The sequence below is a fragment of the Lissotriton helveticus genome, chromosome 2_1, assembly GCF_964261635.1.
Source record: "Lissotriton helveticus chromosome 2_1, aLisHel1.1, whole genome shotgun sequence".
Taxonomy (NCBI): Eukaryota; Metazoa; Chordata; class Amphibia; order Caudata; family Salamandridae; genus Lissotriton; species Lissotriton helveticus.
This window is the reverse complement of record NC_136059.1, coordinates 1,091,595,706-1,091,623,202: the sequence shown is the minus strand read 5'-3', so window position 1 is coordinate 1,091,623,202 and position 27,497 is coordinate 1,091,595,706. Positions and strand designations below refer to the sequence as shown.

The 27,497-nt window shown below is 45.4% G+C and overlaps 1 protein-coding gene across 7 annotated transcripts in view; it reads left to right on the top strand.

Annotated features, from left to right (window-relative positions):
* Positions 1-27,497, top strand: part of MPDZ (multiple PDZ domain crumbs cell polarity complex component) — an 832,961-nt gene that overhangs the window by 55,874 nt on the left and 749,590 nt on the right. For all 7 annotated transcript variants that reach the window (XM_078675896.1, XM_078675898.1, XM_078675897.1 and 4 more), the window contains exon 2: positions 16,979-17,052. In XM_078675896.1, coding sequence (XP_078532022.1) covers positions 17,037-17,052 — 16 coding nt within the window. In that variant the 5' untranslated portion in view covers positions 16,979-17,036. The remainder of the gene's footprint in view (positions 1-16,978; positions 17,053-27,497) is intronic.

Genomic DNA, 27,497 nt, shown 5'->3' with positions numbered 1-27,497 from the left:
TTCCAGAGCCTTCTCCTGGATTCCGACGTTGCTGAGGCGCTGCACTAGGGTGCGGTGGCAGACAGTGTCGAATGCAGCGGAGAGGTCAAGGAGGATGAGGGCCGCTGTTTCTCCGTTGTCCATCAGGGCTCGGATGTCATCTGTGGCAGCGATGAGGGCGGTCTCGGTGCTGTGGTTGGCTCAGAAGCCAGATTGTGAGGGGTCGAGGGATCCATTCGTCTCGAGGAAGGCGGCCAGCTGTTTGTTGACGGTCTTCTCGATGACTTTGGCTGGGAACGGGAGGAGCGAGATGGGGCGGTAATTCTTGAGTTCGGTGGGGTCAGCTGTAGGTTTCTTTAGCAGGGCGCTGAGTTCGGCGTGCTTCCAGCTCTCTGGGAAGGTGGCGGTGTCGAAGGAGGTGTTGATGATGTCCCGCAGGTGGGGTGCGATGACAGCGTCGGCTTTGTTGAAGACGTGATGAGGGCAGGGGTCGGTTGGAGATCCGGAGTGGATGGAGTTCATCATGCGGACGGTGTCTTCGGTGCGGAGAGGTCTTGCGATGGGGTGATGTCGTTGTTTCCGGCGTTGGGGTTGGAGAGCTCTTTCACGATGTTGAATAGTTCCTTGCAGTTGTGTGCGTTGTTGTCCAGCCGGTCCTTGAAAGCAGTTTTCTTGGTGGCGCGGATCAGTTGGTGGTGTTTCCGGGTGGCAAGCTTGAGGGTGGTCATGTTGTCCGGTGTTGGTTCCCTTCTCCAGGCTTTCTCGAGGGCTCGGCAGTTCTTTTTGGAGCTCTTGAGTTCGTCGGTGAACCATGGGCCTTCTTGTTGCTGGGTCTGCTGGGCGGGGTCCTCAGTGGGGCGAGTTCGTCCGCGCAGCTGCTGATCCACTCCGTGAGGTTGTCGGCGGCCTGGCTGGGGTTCGCTGAGCTGGTGGGAGGGTGCTGGCTCAGGGAGGCGGCGAGCTGGTCGGCTGTGATCTTGTTCCAGCTTCTTCGAGCAACCTGTTGCTGGTGGTGGTGGATCGTTGTTTTTCTGAAGGTGAAGTGGACGCAGCTGTGGTCCGTCCAGTGGAGTCCGGTGGCGTGGCTGAAGGTGATGTCTTTGCTGGATGAGAAGACGGCGTCGAGTGTGTGTCCGGCGAGGTGGGTGGGGGTGGACACCAGCTGCTTGAGTCCGAGGGTGTCGAGGTTGTCGAGCAGGGTGGTGGTGTTGCGGTCGTTGTTGTTCTCCAAGTGGAAGTTGAGGTCTCCCAGGAGGATGTAGTCAGCGGAGGGGAGGGCATGCGGGCTGACGAAGTCGGCGATGTCCTCGCTGAATTGTGTGCGTGGTCCCGGGGGGCGGTAGATCAGGGTGCCTCTGAGGGTGGTCTTCGGGTCGGTGCGGATCTGGAAGTGCAGGTGTTCGGCGGTTTTCAGGGTGTCTTCGGTGTTGGTCGTGATGTGGATGGTGTCCCTGTGGATGATGGCGATGCCTCCTCCAGTCTGGTTGACGCGGTCTCTTCGGGTGATCTTGTAGCCCTCTGGGATGGCGATGTCGGGCGCTGAGGAGTCGTTCATCCAGGTTTCCGTGAGGAAGGCAACATCAGGAGCTGTGGTGTCGAGGAGGTCCCAGAGTTCGATGGCGTGTCTGTGGACGGAGCGGGTGTTGAGCAGGATGCACTTGAGGTGATTGCAGCAGGCGTTCGGCTTGGCGGGTGCTGGAGCGGGGCAGGTCCGGATGCAGGTGAACTTGCAGGCGTGGCAGCTGAAGGGTCCGTGGGTGCGCCTCGGGGTGGCTCGGTAGCATTCAGGGGTTCCGCCGGTGTTGAGTGCGAGGAGTTCGGTGGCGTTGTAGGACAGTCGGGTCGTATTCCGTCGGTGGGGGCCAGGGGTCCTGGCACTGGGCGCGGTCCAGGCGCGGACGGGCGCAGACGGGCTTACCTTTGGCGCGCCTTCGGCGCTCAATCGGCGCGATGGCTGCGCGTGGCCGCTGCACGTTCGCACGGTCGCCATATATGGCGAAGTGCGAGGGAGGGCGGAGCAGCTGGGAGGCGGGAGCGGGGAGGGTACAGAAGAAAAAGGGGCGTGGTCAGCGGTGGTGGCGGGAAGCGGGGAGCTAGAGTCAGGCGGCAATACAGAAAGAGAAAAGACAATTACACAATGCAAAACAATATGAAAACAATACTAAAGGGCAAAAGCACTTCAGGCAGGGGGGACACAGAGAACAACGGCAGCAGGATAGGCGAGCACAGCGAGGCCACGCTGCTCGGTGGAAGGGGGCGTGGTCACCTGGAGGCGGCCGGGCAGCGAGGCAGGCAGGCAGGGAGCACACGCAGCAGCTGGTGGCCGTGCGGCGCGGGGGGTGTCCTAAGCTATGACACACTCACCTGTGTCGCACGGTCGCCATATATGGCCAAGTGCGAGGGAGGGCGGAGCAGCTGGGAGGCGGGAGCGGGGAGGGTACAGAAGAAAAAGGGGCGTGGTCAGCGGTGGTGGCGGGAAGCGGGGAGCTAGAGTCAGGCGGCAATACAGAAAGAGAAAAGACAATTACACAATGCAAAACAATATGAAAACAATACTAAAGGGCAAAAGCACTTCAGGCAGGGGGGACACAGAGAACAACGGCAGCAGGATATGCGAGCACAGCGAGGCCACGCCGCTCGGTGGAAGGGGGCGTGGTCACCCAGAGGCGGCCGGGCAGCGAGGCAGGCAGGCAGGGAGCACACGCAGCAGCTGGTGGCCGTGCGGCGCGGGGGGTGTCCTAAGCTAGGACACACTCACCTGTGTCGCACGGTCGCCATATATGGCCAAGTGCAAGGGAGGGCGGAGCAGCTGGGAGGCGGGAGCAGGGAGGGTACAGAAGAAAAAGGGGCGTGGTCAGCGGTGGTGGCGGGAAGCGGGGAGCTAGAGTCAGGCGGCAATACAGAAAGAGAAAAGACAATTACACAATGCAAAACAATATGAAAACAATACTAAAGGGCAAAAGCACTTCAGGCAGGGGGGACACAGAGAACAACGGCAGCAGGATAGGCGAGCACAGCGAGGCCACGCCGCTCGGTGGAAGGGGGCGTGGTCACCCGGAGGCGGCCGGGCAGCGAGGCAGGCAGGCAGGGAGCACACGCAGCAGCTGGTACCCGTGCGGCGCGGGGGGTGTCCTAAGCTAGGACACACTCACCTGTGTCGCACGGTCGCCATATATGGCCAAGTGCAAGGGAGGGCGGAGCAGCTGGGAGGCGGGAGCGGGGAGGGTACAGAAGAAAAAGGGGCGTGGTCAGCGGTGGTGGCGGGAAGCGGGGAGCTAGAGTCAGGCGGCAATACAGAAAGAGAAAAGACAATTACACAATGCAAAACAATATGAAAACAATACTAAAGGGCAAAAGCACTTCAGGCAGGGGGGACACAGAGAACAACGGCAGCAGGATAGGCGAGCACAGCGAGGCCACGCCGCTCGGTGGAAGGGGGCGTGGTCACCCGGAGGCGGCCGGGCAGCGAGGCAGGCAGGCAGGGAGCACACGCAGCAGCTGGTGGCCGTGCGGCGCGGGGGGTGTCTCTGTCTGTCTATATTTTGTTCTATCTTTCTGTCTATGTACGTGCGTGACCGGCTTTGTTGCACTGTGTACATTGCATCTCATCATCATGCCTGTGTGCCCTTAACTGGCTACCCTTTGATGCCAGAATCCATTTGAAAATCGCCTGTATGACACACAAGGCACTGCATCACAAAACCCCACGCTACCTTGCGGATAAATTAGTACTATCGGGTGGTAACAGAACCACCAGGAGTTCTTCTAACCTTCTACTGGAACCACAACGATTTACCAAGAAGAAAACTTATAACCACACCTTCTCAGGAATGGCCCCTAAAATTTGGAATGCCTTGCCCCCAAAAACAAGATGGAACCCTCACACGGAATCCTTCAAACAAGCATTTACAATGCAATGGTCTCTGCAATATTATAGGTAGAGCTATTGGCATTGCTCATAATTGTTGTATTTTTCTTTTATCCCTAAATAAATGGCATTGTCATTTCTATTGGCAATAGCTGAATTGTTTACATATGCGAGACCTATTGCATTAGCAGAGAGAGAGTGAGGTAGTGCGATAGAGAGAGTGAGGTAGTGAAAGAGTTAGTGAGGGAGAGGGATGTTGTGAGGTAGTGAGATAGAGAGAGAGTGAGGTAGTGAAAGAGAGAGTGAAAGTGAGTTAGTGAGATAGAAAGAGAGCGAGTGAGGTAGTGAGATAGAGAGTGAGTGAGGTAGTGAGTTAGAGAGAGAGAGTGAAGTTGTGATGTAGTGAGATAGAGAGTGAGGTAGTGAGAGAGTGAGTTAGTGAGGTTTTGAGAGAGAAGTCGTGAGATAGTGAGGTAGTGAGATAGATAGAGTGGAGTAGGGAGATAGAGAGAGTGATGTAGTGAGAGAGAGTGAGGTAGATAGAGAGTGAGGTAGTGAGAGACAGAGAGAGTGAGGTAGTGAAAGAGTGAGGTAGTGAGGGGGAGGGATGTTCTTTGGTAGTGAGATAGAAACAAAAGACGACACCTATTGGATTTGCCAATGTTTGTTTATATACCGATTCATATCACACATGCTGTTTATAAGCTCTGTAAGTAGCAACTTGCTATTACATCATCTAATTGTATTCAGATGTAAAAGCCATTCCATGTTATTGCTTCCAGCCCTGTGCTTTTGTGTGACAACCTAATGAATTATGGGTGTAGTAGTCTTGTTTGCTTCAATTGACCCAACTACTTTACAGTGGCACAATTCACTCGACGCCCCCTTGACAAGTTGCCCTTGGCAACTTGTAATAGAAGTGTCTGTAGGGGCCCTGGCGAGGGGCTCAGGGCAAGCCAGAGCTTCTTAACACGACAGTCTCGCGAGCTGAGTGTTCTTCCAGGGATGTCAGGCCTGTTCGGCAGGAAACTCCCTCCTCGGTTTACAGAGCTCGAGGGGTGGCCCTCGACCTAAAAACGGTCACAAGGGAACAGCTGTGTGTCCGGGGGAGGGGGGGGATAGTAAGGAGGTCAGAGTCATGGGGACTCAGGGCAAGCATGCAAGCAGACAAATTTGAAAAACACACACACACGCAGTTGCATGCAGATTTCATGGGCCCCAGCTCTTCACCGTTGGAAAAGAGATTCCCACCCAGAAGGGCAAATCTGAAAGTGGGACCAGACAGCAGTGTGACTACGGCTGGGACTAAAGCAACACAAGACGAAAGATCTGATGGGAAAATACAAAGAAAACAATAACATAGCCATCAAAGCACCCAGCCAGCTACCGACATAAACGGCGTAAGAAAGTACAAAGAACAGACACAAACAATTCATTTCAAGTGAATTACAGTGTACCAGATATCATTCCGAAGGCGAGTATTACATTACATGCATGCCTACGGCAACGATGGCTACTAAAATATATATGCCTAAGAGCATGACGTTACGTCCACACACAGTTAAAGCCAATTAAATGGGCAAGCAGTTTGCTCCTTTGAGGTATCAAAAGGCACGACTAAAGGAAAGACCCAGTGTGCATTGCGGACTCGTTTTTTGTGGTAAACGAGGCACTGCCCCATGATATGTCTGGGTGCAAAGAAAAACACTTCTTGAAACAAATGTAATGCATCCAGTAGTTTGCTATGCAGTTTTTCGTGCTCACTTATTAGGCCCTCATAAAAGCATGGCTCGCTGACCCAGGTTCCCGAGGGGATGCTTGTGTAACGGTAAACTGTAAACATTTCCTTGTAATGTGGCTACAGAGTGTTTTAACACCCCATTCCTCTGTCAGCACCCTCTATGAGAATGGCTCACCAGGAAGCTGTAACTAAATCGTTCATCTGTGAAGGGGTGAAAAAATATTGGAGTTGCGGTAACCAGCAGTGAGGGGTACGAGCACTTCAGTGATGCGGAGGTGGTGGTGGGGGGGCGGCACGAGATGGGGGGGTGTAGGAGGCAACACGAGATGGGGGGCGGCACGTGATGGGGGACGCGTTACACACATGGTGGACCATTACTCACAAGTTCCGTTACATGCTGGTGCATTATGTATGGAGTGAAAGGGGATGCATGAACTGGACTCCTTATCAGCAGAGGTCGGCGTAGTTCGCTACAGAACCGAGGCATAAGGTCAGCGACGTGAGACATTGTTTCGCCCAGGAAACATTAGTTTGTAGCAGGGAGCTCTATCAATTTCCGCTATAATGTGGTAGGAGTGTTTACCTGCAGCCCGGTAACTCCTCCTGCATCCATCCCGCAGCTCCCGGCTCCATATCTCCGTCGGGCTCAGCGAGTACCAGAACGGACAAAGTAACAAAGGAAAGCGTCTGACAGACGCTGAGAGCACTGCCCCTCTCCACACCGCTGTACCCCCACAGCCCCTCTTTCACGAGCCCCGAGAAGTAAAGCAAACAAGCTCCACCGCTAGCGCCGCAGTGATCCTCCACCTATGCTCCCTACAAACAGAATTTTGCGCTCCCAACAGATAGCTTGCTGCTAAGCTTAACTTTTTAAGTGCTATCCAAGGGCCAAGGAGTAGGGTCGACCCCGCTGATTTCACCGCCTACCTGCACGTCTGCTGGTGCCGTGGAGCTGCTGGAGCCGAGAAGACGCTGCCTGCTTCTGACTCTTCAGCCACTGTGAAGCCACTTCGCTGTCTGCCTACCTGCTCGTCTGGCCCCACTACTCACTTCCCAGCTGAGGGTCGCACGGCTGTGGGAATCGTGAGGCTGCGGGAGCTTCTTCCAGAGGTCTCCTTTGGTCCCGCTGTTTGTCTGCCGATTTTGTGAAGCCGCATCATTACCTGCTGCTTACTGGGGTGGTGTGACTGTGGGAGCAGCGAAGCTGTGGAGACGTGTGGCATAACAACGGCACAAACGGGGGCAGAGGCAGAGGCTCGAGGCTCACCGTCACTGCGGGGAAAGAAAAATGGCGGCCGCAGGCTTCCGAATTTTTCAGAATCGGGGGCGTGGTTTTGCTGTTTTGAGTGACGCATGACGTCACTGTCTAAAGAACAGCAAAATTTACGCCCCCGAATCCGAAAAAATCGGGGCTAAATTGGAGGGATGCATCTCTCCTCCAATGGCTGGCCTCCGTTTAGGAAGTCAGCCAATGGAGGAGAGACGGGGCAGGGAGGCGGGTTAAACAGCACACTAAGAGACATTAAATCTCCGACCCCAGACTGCGCAAGCGCAGCCTTTAGGTCCTCGACCTAAAAAGAAGTGAAACAGATTCTCCTGGCCAAATTCACTTGAACTATTAGATGCAGTCTTGTAGATATTTGTTATGCTGTAATAGTTACCACTGTTGGACTATTATAAATAATAGTATTTTGTATGTATTTGTCTATTTCTTATATTTGTTGTAAAGCGCCCTGATACCCGTAAGGGTCTTGTCGGCGCTATATAAAACCTTCAGAATAACAAATAAATAAATAAAAATAAAATAAAAAGTCTCTTATTAGTTTTTACAGCACTATATACTCCCTGTCTTTTTATCTCATGTGCATTTTTCACCTTGCCTTTTCCTTTTGTCAGTATTTTTATTGCTCTTACTCATTCTTTCTCCGTTTAGAGTCTTGGTTAATTTCTGAAGATAAGACCAATAGGTCTGGCTTCCATAAATTAACGCACACAAACATTGGCATGCGAAAAAGCCTCTGTGGTGGTAATGGTGCGGTGAAAGTGGTAGTGCTAGTAATGGAGTTTTTTTGGAAGTGATAGTAAAAGTGGTGGTGGTAATTGCAGCACTTACATCCTTACAATGATATTTAAACAGGCATTGGCAAAGCCAATAGGTTTGGGTATAATGTGCTAAGCAGGGGAATTTAGCACATTAGATTGAGACACACAGCAAGGATCAATTAAGTTCAGACTGTCACATGACTGTGTTGGACCCTGAAAGAAGAACTGCCATTTTACATGCATACATTAATTAAGTTGCCTTATTTTCTATACAATGACTTTTGACACACATTGGCTTACATGACAGAGGAGGATTAGCTTTTCTGAAACCACATTGCTTACATTTCCACAACGTAAGTACACTATCACGACACCTTGAACATTTAGTACAAGGCCTGAACGTACATTGTGCAAATATTGTTGCGTTATTCACCCGTAAGGCGACATAGCTAACACAAGAGGATAAACAATGTCAGCCCCGCTGAAGCCTCAACACTGAAGCGTGGCTACTGTTATTATATATACACAAAAAACAAGAGGAGTCCGGGGGCAAAAAAGGTCCAGCATATAGGCCTCAGAATATGAACTGTGAAAACAAGAGTTATGCTGTTCCGATAGTGAGAAGGGAGGTGCGGTCCTAACCAAGGGGCACATTAGGAGAAGGAGCCCTCACACACATCGAAGGATGTCGTGCTTTATCATCGGGCAGCTCCTCATTGGGCCGGCACTGCAATGCCCAACGGGGGCTCTTTGCCAGAGATCTTTTATCTGTGAACTTGGTCGATAATGAAGAGGGTGTGTGGTATGTATGGTGTATATAAAGTTGAGAGTGCAGGGAAGATGTGTGCTAAAAATAGCTGTGACAACCAGCGGAACCAACTTTAATTAGCAGGTTCCATGTTAAGATTAAACACCTTTGATGTTTGTAAGAAAAGGATGTAATAATCCTAACAATCTTGTGATCAGTAAGAATGTGGGTCATATATATATATGAACACCTCCGGCACTGAAGAAGGCTTCAGAAAGAAGCCGAAATGCATTTGCCATGGTTCTACCACAGACAATAAAGGTCTCCAAGGTTCCCTGCTTGTGGTCTCTTCTTCTTCCTTGGGAGGAGTGGTGTGAGATTATTACGTGATTGCCAGTATCACGTTCGAGAGACCCCCACATCGTCAAGTTGGCCACGGGACTGCTGGCTTACCGTCTCGGCGGATTGCTGTTGTTTCCAGGGTACTGGATTACCGTAGCCCCCCCTGATCCTGGGAGAAAATACGGGCGGTGTTGCCTCCATTGTGCTGCACGTCGGGCAAGGCGGATTTCTACCGAGCCCCCGCCTCTAAGGATCCCGCTGGATTGGGGGTGATGTGGTCCAGGGGACCCAAGGAGACTTTGACTGTCTGAGGCCAGGAACGATAAACGAGGGTTTGTTATTTGTGGTGCCAATCCCCCCCAACGATAACATCGTAATCCCAAGCTTGAACACTGCATTCTGGGATTTGCAGGCTCATCAGATTAAGCCGCAGACATACTCACCTGGGAGGCGGGGCTAACCACCAGCAACAGGTCAGGGCGGGATATTTGAATCGACAAAAGACGCCGGCTGCCTGTGAACACCTCCGGCACTGAAGAAGGCTTAAGAAAGAAGCCGAAATGCATTTGCCATGGTTGTACCACAGACAATAAAGGTCTTGCACCAGCGAGCAAGGCGTCTGACAACGCCGAAACGCGTTTGGGTTTCCTATTCGGAATATGCACATCTAATTACTATGTAAAATAAACTTTACCTGCGGCTGCAGAAGAAGAAAATTTTGGAGTCCGTCTCTCTTTTTTCCTGAAAATCGGGACACCGCGCGGCAAGCGGCGTGAAGAGTGGATTATTGATATATATATATATATATATATATATATATATATATATATATATATATATATATACTCGGCTGAGGAGTACATAATGGCCCTTAACATTAATGATTTGAACCTCAAGTTCACCTACAATATGAGCAAACAGGAGGTCAGTTTTCTTGACTTAAGGGTCTTTGTAGAGTCAGGCATGATCCAAACTGCCCTCTACAGGAAAGAAACAGCAGGGAATTCTGTCCTCCATGGACGTAGTAACCATCCTAGATCCCTTATCAGTAGCATTCCTTATGGAGAGCTGTTAAGGATAAAACGCAACAGCTCTCTTGATAGAGACTTTGAAGTAGCAGCTGAGAATAGTATCAAACGTTTCAAATCCCGTGGCTACTCTCAAAAAGTTCTCACAAAGGCAAAAGGAAGAGTGACAAAAACTGATAGGGAAACTCTCCTGAAAGAAAAACAGAGCAAGAACAACAAAGGTGGTAATGGCATAATACGACTAATTACCAACTATTCGGTGGCAGCGAATAAAATTAGAGCTATTATGCTTAGGAACTGGAACATTCTTAAATCTGATACAGTCATTGGCAGGGAGTTATCTGATCATCCTATGATAACTTTCAGGAAAACTAAGTCTTACGAAGCCATTTGTCGAAAATGAAATCTAAAAGAGAACTACAGGCCATGCATGGATCCTTTCCATGTGGGAAATGCAAGGCCTGCAGCTCAAGCAGAAGAGTGTTATCCTACAAAGTTCCCCATAAAGAGACAAAAATCAGAATTCCCAAATTCATAACATGCTCAACACCCTTTGTTGTCTACTGTCTGCAGTGTCCCTGTGGACACCGCTATGTAGGGAGCACTACCAAGGCAGTCAAACTAAGGATACTAGAACATCAACGTGCCATCGTGAATAAGGATGATAGCTATCCGATGGCCCGTCACTTCGCGACACACCATGGTAGCGATAGAAATCTCCTTAGTTTTTTCAGTCTAGACTGCATCACACAAGATTTGAGAGGAGGGAACTACAAATGCCAGTTGAGACGTTTGGAGTCGAGATATATTATCGAGCTCCAAACGCAGTTCCCAGGAGGTATGAATTCAGGAGAAGAACTATTATCACACCTGTAGTAACTAAGAATATTTTAAGAAATCTAGCTGCTGACAAACCTGAGTCCACTAGGGACACGTCCTAACGTATCTACACAGTTGTATGTTGGAAGAATACTGATTTAATTGTTTAAGTATACGAATTTGGATGATCTAATGAATTATGATTCGAAAAACTGTTAGAGTAATAACAATTGCCTATTTTTGAGGCTTTATGAATTCGTAAACTATGAGTAATCTATGCTCTTCCACTACTTGATTAATATGATGAAATTTGTACATAACTGTCATGATTTATTGTTTAATTAATTTTTCATAAATTGAAATGTTACAAATGCCCATCCAGGGCAACATAACTCGTTTAGAAACAATTGATTTAACTGATCAGGATAGTGCTACACATCGTTACCATTTGATTTGTGTTATTATTATGTTTTATTTTACCGTTTCAAGATGGCGCTTATGATTTTGGACTGTTTAGTCCCACTTCTATGTTTTTCATTTGCCACTATTTACACCCGCCTCGCCGCCGCCAGTTTGAAACTGACGAAGGCAAGAGCCGATACGCGTTTTTCCTGTTGTGTGCAATAAACCAAAGTGGTTTAACTCACTGCGAGTGCTGGTTTTCTGACTTTGGTCAGGGGAGATATTATTTATATATATCCACTTATTCTTCAATGCAAATTGCTATACATATAATGCATATTTAAATAACGAAGCAAACCACATTCACTGGATGATGTCATCAGTGATGTCATCAGTGATGTAATTTGAGATGTCATCAGTGATGTCACTGACCATGTCATGAATGATCTAATATGTGACATCAGCAGTGGATTGCGGGTGCGCGAAATATAGTTAGTACAACTAACTATATAGGAGCAATTTCAATGGTTTTGTATGAGTAAAATGTCCAGCTAACTATAACACCACTAAAACTTATAGTTTTTTGAGTGAATTTCAAAGGTTTTTTAAAAGCTAATTCCTAACTATATAACTCCTGAAACCTATGGTTTTTTCAGTGAATTTCAAAGGTTTTTTAAATGCTAATTCCTAACTATATAAGGCCTGAAACCTATGGTATTTTCAGTGAATTTGCAAGGTTTTTTAAATGCTAATTCCTAACTATATAAGGCCTGAAACCTATGGTATTTTCAGTGAATTTGCAAGGTTTTTTAAATGCTAATTCCTAACTATATAAGGCCTGAAACCTATGGTTTTTTCAGTGAATTTCAAAGGTTTTTTAAATGCTAATTCCTAACTATATAAGGCCTGAAACCTATGGTTTTTTCAGTGAATTTGCAAGGTTTTTTAAAATGCTAATTCTTAACTATATAAGGCCTGAAACCTATGGTTTTTTCAGTGAATTTCAAAGGTTTTTTAAATGCTAATTCCTAACTATATAAGGCCTGAAACCTATGGTTTTTTCAGTGAATTCGTAAGGTTTTTTAAATGCTAATTCCTAACTATATAAGGCCTGAAACCTATGGTTTTTTCATTGAATTCGCAAGGTTTTTTAAATGCTAATTCTATTAGCGGATAACGTTTTTATATATTAAAACGTTTTTTAAATCTCAAATGCCTGCTTTGCTAACAGAGTTTTTAAGCACAGGCTCTTTTGTCTCTGGTGGCCATTTTGGGAGACTGCATATCAGATTTTTTTTAATGAAATATAAGAGGATTTGAGAAGTCACTCAAAATGTGCCCTAATTTTTCTTTCTTCAGCACTAATCATAATTTCTATGGCAAAATGAACCCCCTCATTTTGTTCCTTTGCAAATTAAATGCTTTAAGTGTTAACACTTTATTCCAATCAAGATGACTTCAGGTGTGCCATACTTTTGTCATAAGTAAGACTGTTAGCGCTCTAGTTGTTCTTTAGAACACTCTGGGACATTCTGTCATTGGGCTATAGTTGGGCTACATCTGGCTGATATTTGGGCTACATTTGTTTTTTTTGTCTCTGGTGGCCATCTTTGGGCTACATTGGGCTACATTGGGCTACATTTGGGCTCTAACATATATATAGCCCAATGTAGCCCAATATATATTTTTTCAAAGTTAATTTTCGTAAAAAACCACTGGAGCACATATCTTGAGACATAGCAAAGGCACATCGGGCTACCAGTCCTTACAATTTTGCCAAGTTTGGTGGAAAACCATTCAGCCGTTCGGGCTAAAAGTGAGTCCTACCGCCGTATGGAAATTAACATGGGGAAAAAACGTTTTGGGACCCCCCTTTTATCTCGGACCACGCTTGACGAATCCCCCCAAAACTTTCAGGGAAGGACCGGAGCGCCGCGAGGCAAAGTTAAGGAAATTTTCAGGAAGATTCCTCAACCGGCGCCAAAGTTATTCCCAATAGAATGTTGCGATTTCCCTATGGAAAACAATCCTAACTATTTTTTAAATCTCAAATGCCTGCTTTGCTAGCAGAGTTTTTAAGCACAGGCTCTTTTGTCTCTGGTGGCCATCTTGGGAGACTGCATTTCAGAATTTGTTTAATGAAATATAAGAGGATTTGAGAAGTCACTCAAAATGTGCCCTAATTTTTCTTTCCTCAGCACTAATCATAATTTCTATGGCAAAATGAACCCCCTCATTTTGTTCCTTTGCAAATTAAATGTTTTAAGTGTTAACACTTTATTCCAATCAAGATGACTTCAGGTGTGCCATACTTTTGTCATAAGTAAGACTGTTTGCGCTCTAGTTGTTCTTTAGAACACTCTGGGACATTCTGTCATTGGGCTATAGTTGGGCTACATCTGGCTGATATTTGGGCTACATTTGTTTTTTTTGTCTCTGGTGGCCATCTTTGGGCTACATTGGGCTACATTGGGCTACATTGGCTACATTTGGGCTCTAACATATATATAGCCCAATGTAGCCCAATATATATTTTTTCAAAGTTCATTTTCGTAAAAACCACTGGAGCAAGTATTTTGAGACATAGCAAAGGCACATCGGGCTACCAGTCCCTACAATTTTGCCAAGTTTGGTGGAAAACCATTCAGCCGTTCGGGCTAAAAGTGAGTCCAACCGCCCTATGGAAATTAACATGGGGAAAACACGTTTTGGGACCCCCCTTTTATCTCGGCCCCTGCTTGAGGAATCCCCCCCAAACTTTCAGGGAAGGACCGGAGCGCCGCGAGGCAAAGTTCAGGAAAATTTCAGGACGATTCCTCAACCGGCGCCAAAGTTATTCCCAATAGAATGTTGCTATTTCCCTATGGAAAACAATCCTAACTATATATACCTACTGGCTATCGCCAGTAGGTAGTATATATATATATATATATATATATATATATACACCCACACCAAGTTACACCAACCGTAACAGTGTCCCTTGGGGTAAGAACCTAGGGGAAAATAGGGGGAGATCAAGTATTATAATCAAAATAAAATAAAGGTAAAGCTTAAAAACCATCATCATTCTGTTTTGGTGGTTAGTTGCAGTGCACCTCACAGTGAATACATCGCTAACTAAACTACACCATTGTCCTGGTCTGACTGTGAACTTGTCACTAGGTGCATAGTTAGATTGGTAAAGTTACATCCATGTCGGGCCCAGAACAAATAAATAACTCAAAGCTAGTCCTCAGACACATCGCCACAAAGTAGGTGTAAAATACGATAATAGACTGATGTCACAGAGTTGCCCAAACAGTGTGGGTATCACCTACCCATGTGATGCCATCCCTGGTGGAGGCTCATGAAAGGTGCCTGAGCAACTTGCCAGTAGGTACATCATTATGCTGTGCCCAGAACAATCAAATCACTCAAAGTTAGTACTGCTCCCCGTTGTGAGTGTTTGGATAATGAACTGATGTAACAGCAGCCAAATGGTGTGAATATCACTGGTCCATGGGGCGCCAACCTTTATAAACAGTACACATACCACACTCACCCTCTTCATCATCGGCCAAGATCTCATGTAACAGATCTCCAGCAAAGACCCCCCTGTGGGACCCATTGGGCATTGCAGCTCCGGCCGAATGAGGAGCTCCCAATGATGAAGCATGGCATCCTTCGGGTTGTGTGAGGGCTCTTGAACCTACCAGGACCATTCCCCGCATGTGCCCCCTTGGTTAGGACCGCACCTTCCTTCCCATTATAGGAACAGCATACATCGTATTATATATCCACACTCATTTTCGTGTTCAAATCAGAGAAATACTTTGCTGTCACTGCAAGGTCACTGTTGTTGGAGTCTCAGCCCAGCTGATTCCTGTTTACCCTCTACGAGGAGGGATGTCTAACTTATGACCAAGACGGGAACCTGAACACATTCACCCACAGGTAATGGAGAGTTAGACTATCAGTAGGGGATTTTGTCAGATTACCAGCCTTAACAACTTGGTTAGGGAGTGCATAGTAGGAGTTCACTATACGCAGTGCTTATATGCAAGCATGTGAACACAGTTTTAGCACAGTGGTGGAATTAGTTATCCTTTTCAGTAGTCTCATACTGCATATCACTTTTATCTGCTTCTGTCTATAAATCATTGCAGGGCATATATTTTATACAAGAATCACAATGGTTCAATAAATATTGAAACGCCCCTTTGTGTCTTTCCTGTGTAACTCTATGGGTATCCACGAGTGACTGAGCAGAAAGGTTCTAGAACTGTTACCACAATTCCTTGGGGAGTCAGGGTTGTCATGTTGTGAGGTTGCTCAACCCATTTGTTACCCTCTTAGGTTTAGCGGTACTCATGGTGGCACTGTGAGCCAGCAGTACTATTCCAATATATCCTGAGGGGGTGCAAAGAATCAGGCCCAATCCCAACATTTGTTGTACAACAAACGAACAGTTCCTACTTAGAAAGTGGAACCTGTACAAAAGGACAAAGTCTATACTTTTAAAGTAAGCCCTTGTTCAGTTTGAAGCAAACTCTCACATGGATGACGAAGAATACAACCAATAACATTAAGTGAAAGATGGAAACTTTATTGGACTGAGCCAAGAAATGAGTGACAAAGTCCAAAGCCACTGGTTGAAAGATGCTCGAAAATAGCCCAGAGTGGAAATGGGTGTTCCAACAGCACACTCTATGGGCTGATGAAACCCGACCTAAAAAGCCTATTGTAGTAATTTTTTAAAAATCTAAAAGGATTCTTCTTTGTATAACATATATGAGTAAGATAAGGAATTGAATATGTGATGGTTGTATTTTACAGATGTCAAATAGCCCTTCATGCATTGCAAGCACTCCATAGGATGCAGAATGATACTTCAAACATCAAATAACGTGAGTTGAGGAGGGAATACTCCTCAAGGTGGAGCCAAAGTCCATTAAGTGCAGATTTTAGAGAATTGGAAACAATATCTTTTGGAGACAAAAGGGCTGTCAATCAACACCTAGCAATTAAGTCCCATCCCATAACATGCGTTTGTAATACTGCATGCAGCCTACATGGAGAAAAGATAGACCGCGCATGACTGGTTTGGTCAGCCCGGGGCCGACCAAACAGTCAGCGCTCTCAGCAGTGGGAAAGTCACTCCTCCCTGACCAGCCCACCCGCCCTCCCCGAACCAAACACTTCTGCTTTCTCGCAGTGCTAAAAGCAGAAACATAAAATGGTAGTTTTTGCTTCTCATACTGCAAGAAAGCAGTGGGGCGACGCTCCTCCGCCCTATTGGAGAAGCCCCCCCTGACTCCCTGGGATTGGTCCTGTAAGTCGATGTACTGTACCTGTTTGCAGAATTTGTTCTTCCTTCTATAGGATAATATTGAAGAACTCAGAAATTGCACTGTGTCCACTTTTGAAAGTGAAAAGAATTTACCTTCGAAAATGTACTTACCTGAACGATTTTTCTCTGATGCTTAAACATATATAAAGATACTTGCTATTTTTATAAATTGGTGTTGATCTACTACTTGTAAGTTATTTAGCTTTGTGTGTCTTTGCAAATGTCTTGCACTCCTCAGTGTTAAGCCTAAGGCCGCCTCACCACACTACTTCCTAATAGAGCACTTTGGGAATGCATAGCAAGTCCAGTCCACTGGTAAAGGAACCTCTGGACTCCTTACAATGTATATCAGATTTCTGATGTTTCACATCATGTAAAGAGACTGCTTCCTACATCTTCTTTGCACAATGTCATCATAGTTGATAGTATCTTGATACAAATTTGTACTGAGAATGAGAAGTATTGAAAGTAAGACACTGTTCTCCACCTGGTTACCTCAATGTTTATTTGTGATGACAATGATGGCAGGAGACTGTGTTTTGGCTTTAATTAGGTGATCTTGTAGTATTCTTGTACTTCAGTAGTGTAGGAGTACTTTGGCTCCTATATTTGTTATTACATGTTTGCTTCAACATTAGATATGATTTTCTCTCATTTATACATTTCTTTTCTGCAGGCCTGCATCAAATGCCTATGAAAATTGAAATCGAACAATTACAGCACTTGAAGCCGACATGTTAGAAACAATAGGTATGCTGTATATAAATGCACATTTATATTTGTTTTTTGCATGTAATATTGCTGTTGATTTATGGTTCAGTTATTTATGAAGAGGGTTGCTTTTGTAGACAGTAATAATTATGAGTATTACACTTTTAGGATGCAATTATTCCACCAAAATGGCTACTTTGTGCTTCAAATCCACAGGCGGATCCTCCTTATGAGCGTGGGGGCGTTGGCCCTCTCCAATGTGAGCCATTATCAAAGTCACATTACACACATATTTTATCTTAGAAATCACTTTCCCCGGTAGCACCTTTAATTTTAATACCTTTTAGTGCGAGCTTCTGGAGCTCTTTCTCCTGCAAAAGCAGAAGGCAAGTGTCTACTATTACTGTGACATGACGTAGTTGGCTTAGGCTGTGTTAACCAAAATGCGCATGTCAGATTGGTCGATGTTTTCACTCTGGGCAGTATGACATACATAGTTCAGGATTTCCCAATAAAACCTGGCAAGGAAGAAAGACTGCAGAAACTCAGCCTCATCGGTGTCTGACAGAGCGCTGTGTTTGCCTGCCCCAGCCAATACTGGCAATGCTCTTATGCTGCTTAGTATTCTAAGCAGCATGAGAGCAGTGTTTGGATTGGCTGGGATGCTTTTCCCAAAGTGCATATCTTTTCCAGTCAGGCAGTCAGCACGCGAGGCAGAAGGATTTAATCTCGGGTGAGCTTTTTGGGCAAAGATTTGCACCTGTACGTGTGCTGCTTAAGAGGATAGGAAAAGGTAGGATTACGCTGATTTCCTTGCCATAAGCTGCAGAATTAGATTCATTTTGCAGAGGTGATCAATCGAGGAACAATGTTTTTATAAGAAGCAAAATAATTAACTGTTATGAGCATATTTATGTTTTTATGAGCCCCCCACTTTCAAACGTTACCAGCCGCCTCTATTCAAATCTTGCACACATCTATGGTTGTAAAGATGCTACAAAGGAGAGAGATATCTTTATCACCTTCCAGAATGGCAGATATTGCTCTTTGGAATGAGGGGGGAAATGAAACTGAATTTTGTAGGATAGGTGTGAAAGTTAACATACCATGCAGTAGTAGAGCACACACATTCAACCATGAGGAGATCTCTTGGTGTAGTTAACAGATAACTGATGTTTATTGTTGCCCAACTAAATGTTATGTAGGACGGTTTAATCCCCTTGCAAGCATTCACAGTGCTGGGCAAAACAGTCTTCACATTGTGTGTGGCAAATGTAGTAACACAGCGTCTCAATTCAGATCTGGAGAGCTGTCCATAATAGTAATTACCGAACTAGGATTGCAAATATTTACCTGTTACTTAAATTCATCTAGTTTACTCAGATCAGGTCTTAATTTGGAGAGATATTTGCAAACTGGGAGATGCTGCACATTGAGCCCCCTACACCTGTGGTATGGTCCGACCACTTTTTGATCTCTTTTAAGGCAGGCACACCCGCAATCCCTATCCCGAGCATGCAGGGAACAACGACCAGAAGTAGGAAATGGGCAAACTTTTCTACAGAGGCATTAAATAAGGCCCTAAATCAGGGTGGGCCCCCAGGAAGTCGGGGAATTGAGGCAGCCTGCATGGCGCTGAACAAACGTATCACGAAGGCACTGGGCAGCACGGCGCCTCGGTCGAATAATGCACCGAGGAGGCAGTCCAAGTCTGCCCCATGGTTTGGGATGGAACTTCGGGGCAAGAAAGCTCACTGTAAATGTCTAGAGAGGCAATGGAGGAGAGGATTCTTCGAGGGAGAAAGGGTGGCCTACAAAAGCATGTTGAAAGAATACCATGCCTTAATTAGGAAAACACGCAAATCCTATTATTGTAACAGGATAGAGGGAGCAGACAATTCAGCAAAGGAGCTGTTCTCCGTTTACAAAGAGATCTCCAATCTCTCTAGTATGACGGTTTCTGCGACTGGATCAGTGGAGTCCTGTAATCGGATAGCAGAGTTCTTCTCACAAAAGGTAGAGACGATCTACTCCTCATTTTCGGCAACGGCCAGATAAGGCCATCCGGGAGGCGATATCTCTTCCAATGTGGCAAGCACGGACTGCCTCAAAATATTTACTGTTCTTTCTCGAGAGGTCATTTGCTCCATAGCAGGCAGTATCAAGTCAGGCTCCCCTAAAGACCCTGCAACACCTAAAACACTGAGAGGGAGTGTGGAGACTCTGGAGCCTTACATTAGATATTTACTAGAGCTCTCCTTTGAGAAAGGCAGGGTTCCTAAAGCTTGGAAGGAGGCCATGGTGTTTCCCCTGAAAAAAAACCTAATATCAGTGTGGAGCAGATGGAGAATTTGCGCCCCATCTGACTCCTTCCATACTTTGCCAAAATCACGGAGAAGGCTGTCAATAACCAGTTGACAGCCCATATTGAGGCCAACAAACTGCTCCACCCCACTCAATCGGGCTTCCGTGCATTCCACTCTACTGAGTCAGCATTGTTGCTAGCCACAGAAACCTTGTGGAAACATGCTGATGAAGGCCACACGGCAGCACTGATCCTATTGGATCTCAGTACCTCATTCGACACTGTAGCCCATCACACGCTATTACATTGTCTAAGGAGGGGAGTAGTAGTTGAGAGGGCATGGAAATGGCTGGAGTCCTTTTTGTTGGACCGTAGTTTCCAGGTGGCACAGGGCACTTATTGATCTAACCCCATTTGCCTGAAGCAGGGGGTGCCCCAGGGGTCCAGCCTAAGCCCTACCTTCTTCAATTTATATGTAACTCCTGTGGCCGAGATTGTATTAAAATTTGGTCTGGAAGTCGTGACATATGCAGATGACACGCAACTAGTGGTGGCCCTGACCTAGCCGAAGGAACAGGCAGCTGACAATTTTCGATCATGTCTGCAGGAACTGGCGGCGTGGATGGCCAACAACTGTCTTAAACTGAATGGAAACAAGACAGAGGTCTTGATTGTGAGCAAAGCTCCGTCAGTGTGGACTTCGGCATGGTGGCCTACAGCACTGGGTCCTTTACCTAATCCCAGTAATCAAGTGAGAAACCTAGGGGTGTGGATTGATGACAAGATCTCATTCGACTACCACACCAAACGAGTGGCAGGCACATGTTTTGGCACGATGAGGGTCCTTAGGAAGACACTGTACTATCTGCCAGCAACAGCGAGGAAGGCCATGGTCCATGCATTAATTACTTCTAGGCTGGACTATAGCAATGTCCTATATTTGGGAGCCAGTGCCAGATGCTTACAGAGGTTGCAGCGTGTGCAAAACGCAGCAGCATGTTTGGTTTTGATGCTGCCCAAGAGAGCCGCCTCCAAGAGAGCTCTGAAAACACTGCACTGGCTTCCAATCAGAGAACATGTGGTATTTAAAGCACTCTGTGTTGGCCACCGTATCCTGCAAAGGAAAGGACCTTCCTACCTGCACAACCTGCTCACGCCATACCACCCGACCCGCCAACTGAGATCTAGCGGGACAGGGATGGTGTTGGCGCCTAAGTTCAGGAGTAAGAATGGGAGGTCACTCCTTTCGTGTCTTGGCTGCTCAGAAATGGAACAAACTCCGACTGGAGCTCCGGTTGGAGAAATCAGAGATCAAGTTCCGTAAAGAGCTGAAAACATTCCTGTTCCCTAAAGAATAGGGCCAGGCTCTGTTGAGGTATGCTCGAATGGGCAGTTTCAGCAGTTGATTGGTTTTAACGCAGCAGTCCATAGCGCGGGGACACACTAGTACAGTGTAACCAGGCGCTCTATAAGTTTAAATATTAAATATAATAAGTGGGTCGTATTGAGTTCTTATGCTAAAGAATTTTATATACATTTAAACAATGGTAGATGTGAAAGTTTTAAACCAATTTTCCACCAACAGTTTCGCAATTTATGTACAACATTTTTATGTATATATATTTATAACTTTTTTTTGTAATGTGCTTTTATGACTACATATCGAATAAAGCTTGGTTGGATTGGATTGGATTGGAAATAAATTGTTAGAAATTGAATGATGTGCTAACCGCATGACAGTAATTCTAAGAGCGATATGGACCAATACTTGCGTACTGAATAAGTATTATCCCTTTGCACTCGCTTAATACATTCAATGTATGGTTTCTCTTTTTTTGGGTTGGCGCCACCTATGTCAGGCGGCGTCCTTCCGCGCCTTCAATAACAGTGAAATCTAACAAGTAGACAAACTCCTTGTAAATAGGTGCGCGTGATTTGTACATGAACCACAATGGGATTCTTCACATTTGTAGAATATATTTTATTGTTCAATATTCCTTTGTATTACGTTCATTGTTTCTGAATAGCGACTTTGTTTGAAAACCGTCATTTCCATTAATGTTTATGTTGAATGTAGATTAGAGGGAACTGATGAGAAAAACAGAACAATGAACTTAATGGTCCTGTTTTCATTTCGTTACAGACCCCTGACGAAGGGTCAATTTGTTTATGACCCGAAATGCATTGGGTATGAAGATTGTGAACAAAATGATGTAATTTCATTTTTGACATTTGGAATCACATGATTATGAAATGAAATAATCGAAGTTTATTCAGAAACAATGAACGTAATACAAAGGAATATTGAACAATAAAATATATTCTACAAATGTGAAGAATCCCATTGTGGTTCATGTACAAATCACGCGCACCTATTTACAAGGAGTTTGTCTACTTGTTAGATTTCACCAATACTTGCGTACTCATATGAACTGTGGAATTATTATAGAGCTATAAAATATGCTACACCTATACAATACGCTGTGCATTTTTAAATAGAGGTCTTCGTTATTATATTCAAGTTAGAAAACTTCATGCATATTTTTGGACTTTAGGTTGCCATGAGAAAGTAAAGGGAGACTCTTCTGAAGACTGTTCTTATGAAACAAACCCAAAATGGTAACTAAATTATCATGAGATATTAAGGAAGATTTGGGCTCCAGATATTTTTTACTGTGCAGATCTGGTTTCCAAAGATAATCATCGATGTTTCTCACCATCTTGTTAGTTTTGTGGAGATGGGCACACCATCCCACAGTCCGGAGGTGTGGCATTGAGTTCAATCTTGCACAATATATTTTTACAGTGGGTGGGTAAAGTTGGTTTAGTGAAGGCTTCCTCTGTGCTCAAAATGACATAAAAGGCCATGCGTAGATATATGTTGACCAAAGTTCTAACTTGAGTCTGCAGTCTTTGATTGGCCTGTATGTGTTTTCAGGTTACTGTAACTGATTTAAAGACGTTTACCATCTGTACAAGATAGCCAACTCCTTGGCACTGCACATCTCAAATCTGCCTCAAAATCACCAAAATGTCTGTTACCATCTTTATCAAGCAACACAATAGAATCACTCACTGTATTTGTGGCACTGATATGAAAAGATTCACTGTATCAACCTGACTCATGGCATACCTAGGTTCTTCAAAGAGCTTTGATGGTAGTCCAGATGAGCCGTCTTGGAATATTATTGTATGCAATTACTGTTGAGGGCAACGTCTTGAGGGACTCCCTGTTAGAAAGTTCCATTCACCCACTTCCACCCCTTCTCACTAATACCTTTGTCTGCTACTGCAATATGCTCATTTTTGCCTGAGTAGTGAATGCCAGAGGTGAGGGCGGGACAGGGTTATCAGACAAACTGAATTGACTTTGTGAATTCATAATAGTTTTGTTATGCATGTCTGGTGTTTGTCCAAAATGATTTTTTTATAGGGTTCAATGGTAGTTTTTGTAGATTTGCTGCATTCTGTGCACTCAAAGAATCAGCGTCACATTCTCCATTAAAGAGATTAAATGATTGATGAGAGTTCTTTCTGTATGGACTGAGAGCGGGTGATCTAGAAGGGGCTAGAGTTCATATATGATTCCAGGCTATAATAAGTTCTTACAAGCCATTGGCTCCTCAAATGAAAATACACTGCTTACCTGAAGATAAAACCTTTCCCTACAGTAATTAGTCTGTGGAGCTCATTCATATTAGTGCAATTAGTGTATTTATTGATGCATTAAGGGTGCTGAAGATAAAAGGAGCAGAATCTTGAAAAACTCAGGTCAACTCAGCAGAAGCGTTTGGAAACGTATGTAGAAAATTCATTGGAAAAATGCAAAAAAAATTTTTATGAGAGAAGTAGGACTTGAGCTCTGCTATTGGCAGGACCTAGATTTAAGAGTTAATTATTCAATAGGAGTTAATCATTTATTAATTAACCTTTTTATTTGGTTTGTTTGTAAGCTATAAAAGAGAATATAGTTACAACAATAAAATGAATCCATCATCAATACAATCAATAATACATCGAGCAAGTGCAAAAAACCACATAGTGAAAATAAACAATTGTATTTCCTCAGAATTCCTCAGTCTGACAGCACTAGATAAAAAGCATGCCACATAAAAGCAAGTGTGATGATTTAAAAGTCTTTGCAAATGCAACAAAGCAGGTTTGACCTGTTACAGAGCATATCTTTTAATAATGGAAAATATATTTTTTGGGCGAATGCACATAAAAATGACAGAACATTATAAAATGCAAAGTGTCCTGTTTTTCAACCAGTTCACAACTACCGGAGAAAAATCCCAATGCCAACTCTTTGGAACCGATAACAAATGATGGATGAAATTTAATCTAAATCTACTCCATAAAAACATTGATGGGAGGACATTCCTAGATCTTAATAAGGTTCAAGTGTAGGCATATTTTATAACATAATGTGAGATCTAACAGCTGGTTTGGGCACCTCCGAACTTTCTCTCATAGACCTAGAAAGGTCCTTGAAAGCTTTCTTTGTCTGCTTTCACAAGCTTTTACGCACTGTAAAAAATCTCCGGATGCCCCAGTTCTCTGAAGGTTCTTTTGATATAGGAACCAAGGAATTCTATTAGATCCGTTCAAAGCTAGACAATCTCTTAACATGCAGCAGTTTAGTACCGCTTCAGGTTTAATCCACACTGACATTAACTGTATCACGGGGCGCATCTTCAATATATCTGTAACAAAGGCTACACCCAACTTCATGCGCAGTAAAACTAGCAGCTGAGTTGGGAGGAATAATAATCTCTTTAAAAACTTATTTTCTGAAGATGTCACTTCCATAAGAGGAGATGGGAACACATTTTGCCTGATATATCTTAGGAATTGCTGCTAACGGCCTGCTCTTAAGTCTAGAAGGAAAATCCTTAATGAAAGAAATTGATCTCATAATTGTCATTGATCTGGAGGATAAAAGAGAAGATGAGGCTATAGTTGGATCAAAAATTAATCTAAAAAAAAGAGTGCAAATTAACTTTTCTAATAATATTGTTGTTCACCTTCCTTAAAAACATGCGATTTAGCATGTCTAGAGCCAAACATCATTACATGGGATTTGTTAAAATTAGTGCTTAAATCCAAGAAATTGATGACCATGCATTAATTTAATAATCAATGTAGTTTTATTTTATTTATTTATTTATAAAGTTTTAAATAGCGCAAACTTAATCCCGGAGGATATCAGAGCGCTTTACAATTTGAGGCAAAGGTAAGTTAGAGTGAGGGCGATAGATAGATAGAGGGCGATAGATAGAGTGAGGGCGATAGAGTGTTGAAGTTGAAAGTGCTTATAGAGCGCGCTGTGACCTAGCGGTTTCCTGGCGCTGAGTGATTACAGGTGAGGGGAAATGAGGAGGGAGTGATCAGTGAGTGGAGAATGCTTGAGTGAAAAGATGGGTCTTAAGTGCTTTGCGAAAGTGCAGGTAGCCAGTAATAGATCTAATAGTAGGGGGGAGATTGTTCCAAAAGCGAGGAGCAAGAGTGGAAAACCTAGTGCCACCTGCCCTGGCCTTGCGGAAGCGAGGAACCACAAGGAGAGGCTGACTAGAGGAGCGGAGATTACGAACGGGAAGGTAATGGGTGACCAGCGAGTTAATGAAAAGAGGGGCAGTGCGGGCGCGGGCCATGAAAACTATGCATCCCATTTTGAAAAGGGTTCGGTACAGGATAGGAAGCCAGTGGAGGGTTTTGAGAAGGGGGGAGGTATGGTGAGATTTAGGGAGCCGATAATTGAGGCGAGCAGCCTGATTCTGAATAGTCTGGAGCCGCCGCAGCTCATGGGCGGGAATGCCTACATATAGGCAGTTCCCGTAGTCCAGACGGGAAAGGACCGTGGCTAAAATAATAATTTTTAGGGCATCGAGGGAAAAAAATGGGAGATCTTTCGAATAAACCGGAGAGACAGATAGCAGGATGAGACAACGGAGCTGATCTGAGGGCGCATGGAGAGGTCCGGGCTGACCTTAATGCCAAGGGTTTTAACCGAGGCAGAGAGGGCCGGGGGGGGGGGGGGCAAAACTGGAAGGCCAAAAGGCAGAAGTCCAGGGACTGGAGGAACCACCAGTCAAGACCAGCTCCGTTTTGTCCGGATTAAGCTTAAGATGGTTCAGGCTCATCCAATCAGAAATAAAGACGAGTGTTGTTTGAAATTTGAGGAGAGAATCAGTGGAAGAAGAAAGATCAAAAATAAGCTGAAGGTCATCTGCGTAGTTGTACACAGAGACCTCCATGCTTAGCAGAGAAACAATAAGGGGATAGATATAGATGTTGAAAAGGAGAGGGGAAAGGGAGGAACCCTGGGGGACCCCACAGGACACCAGGCAGGACGGGTCAGAGAAGCCAGAGAGCTGAACAGCCTGCGACCTGCCTTGGAGGAATGACATGAGCCAAGAGAGGGCGGTGCCCTGGATGCCCGGTGCCCTGACACGGTCGAGAAGGATGGAATGATCGACCGTGTCGAAGGCAGCGGACAAATCAAGAAGCACCAAGGCTTGGGGAGAGTTGGTATCCGCCTTTCTCTTTAGCTCATCCAGGACAGAGAGGACCACTGTTTCCGTCGAATGAACCGGACGGAAACCCGCCTGATGGAAAGCCAAAAGGTGGTTGTCCTCTATATAGGTCGATAGGCAAGAAGTGATGTGGCTCTCTAGGATCTTGCCTAAGTAGGGGAGCAAAGAAATAGGCCTAAAATTAACAGGGAGAGTTGGATCAGAGCCAGGTTTTTTTAAAATGGGGATGACGATGGCCGATTTAAATTGGGCGGGAATATTCCTTGAGAGATGGATGAGTTAAGAAGGGACAGGGGGGGATCAGGGCAGCTCGCAAATAGCTCCCTTAGGATGCGGGCCGGTGCACAATCGGCAGGAAAACCAGACTTAACCTTCCCAAGCAAGATCAGAAAGGATTCTTTGGAAATGGGGGGGAAATGAGTAAGAGATGAGAGTGGAGGAGGGAGAGAAAGGGAGGGGAGAGGGGAGGATGGAGGGGGGATGTTCCGTTTAATATTGACGATCTTTTCGAATAAGTAGTCATTAAGAGAAAGGCACAGGGCTTGGGAAGGAACAGGATTGGGGTTGACTCTGTCGGAAGCGGCCAGATTGTGAATAATGGAAAAGATCTCCCTAGATTTGTTGGCAGCTGATAAAATTTTGCTAGAAAAATATTCTAGTTTTGCCAAGAGAATGGCTCTCTTGTAATTGTTTAGGAGAGACCTGTATTGGTCCCTCAGGAGAGAGCAATAGTTGCGCCTCCATTGACGCTCTGCTTGTCGGAGGGCAAGTTTGAGGGATTTAAGGTCACCAGAGAACCATTTGTTGGCTTCATGGGGGCGGCAAGCTTTAACCGTCCTAAGGGGGGCGATCCGATCGCAGGAAGTAGATAGCCAGATGTTAATGGCGTCTACTTGACGGTCGGGGGGGGGAGGGAAGATAGATCCAGGAGGGAAGTCGCCAGAGACGAGTGAAGAGTATTGAAATGCACCCGGATCCAATTCAGTGCACGGACGTTCTTGGGCAGGGGGGGCTTGTCTATAGCTGCCAAATCAATGGAGAAGGAGATGAGCGAATGGTCAGACCAGATACAGGGGAGAGTGGTGATAGAAGAAATGACCCGATTGGCCGACCAAATCTGGTCAAGAGTGTGGCCGTGGACATGGGTGGGGACGTGGATGTGGGGAGTAAAGTTGAGGCAGCGAAGAGTGTCAGAGAAGACTTTAGAGGGTTGATCTTCCCTGGGGACGCCGGGCCAATAGTTGAAATCGCCCAATAGGAGTACTGACCAGTTGTTAATTACAAGGGTAGCCAGCAGTTCTTGTTTAGCGGGTAAAAAATGGGGCATTGTTTGAGGAGGGCGATATAGTAGAACTATAGTAAGGGGAGCGGAGAGATTGACCGAGCGGGCCACTAGAAAGTCAACTTTAGGTATAGGAGGATAAGACAGGGGTTGAAACTGAAAAGCGGACCGAATGATCAAAGCCACCCCCCCGCCAACTTTCCCATCAGGGCGATCGGCCCGAAGGGCGTAGTATGAGTCGGGGAGTGCGGATAAAACATCAGGCTGAGAATCGGCAGAAAACCAAGTTTCCGTCAGAAACAGAAGGTCAGGAGACTCGGTGTCGAGGAGATTGTAGAGTTCTAACTGATGCTTGCCCGCT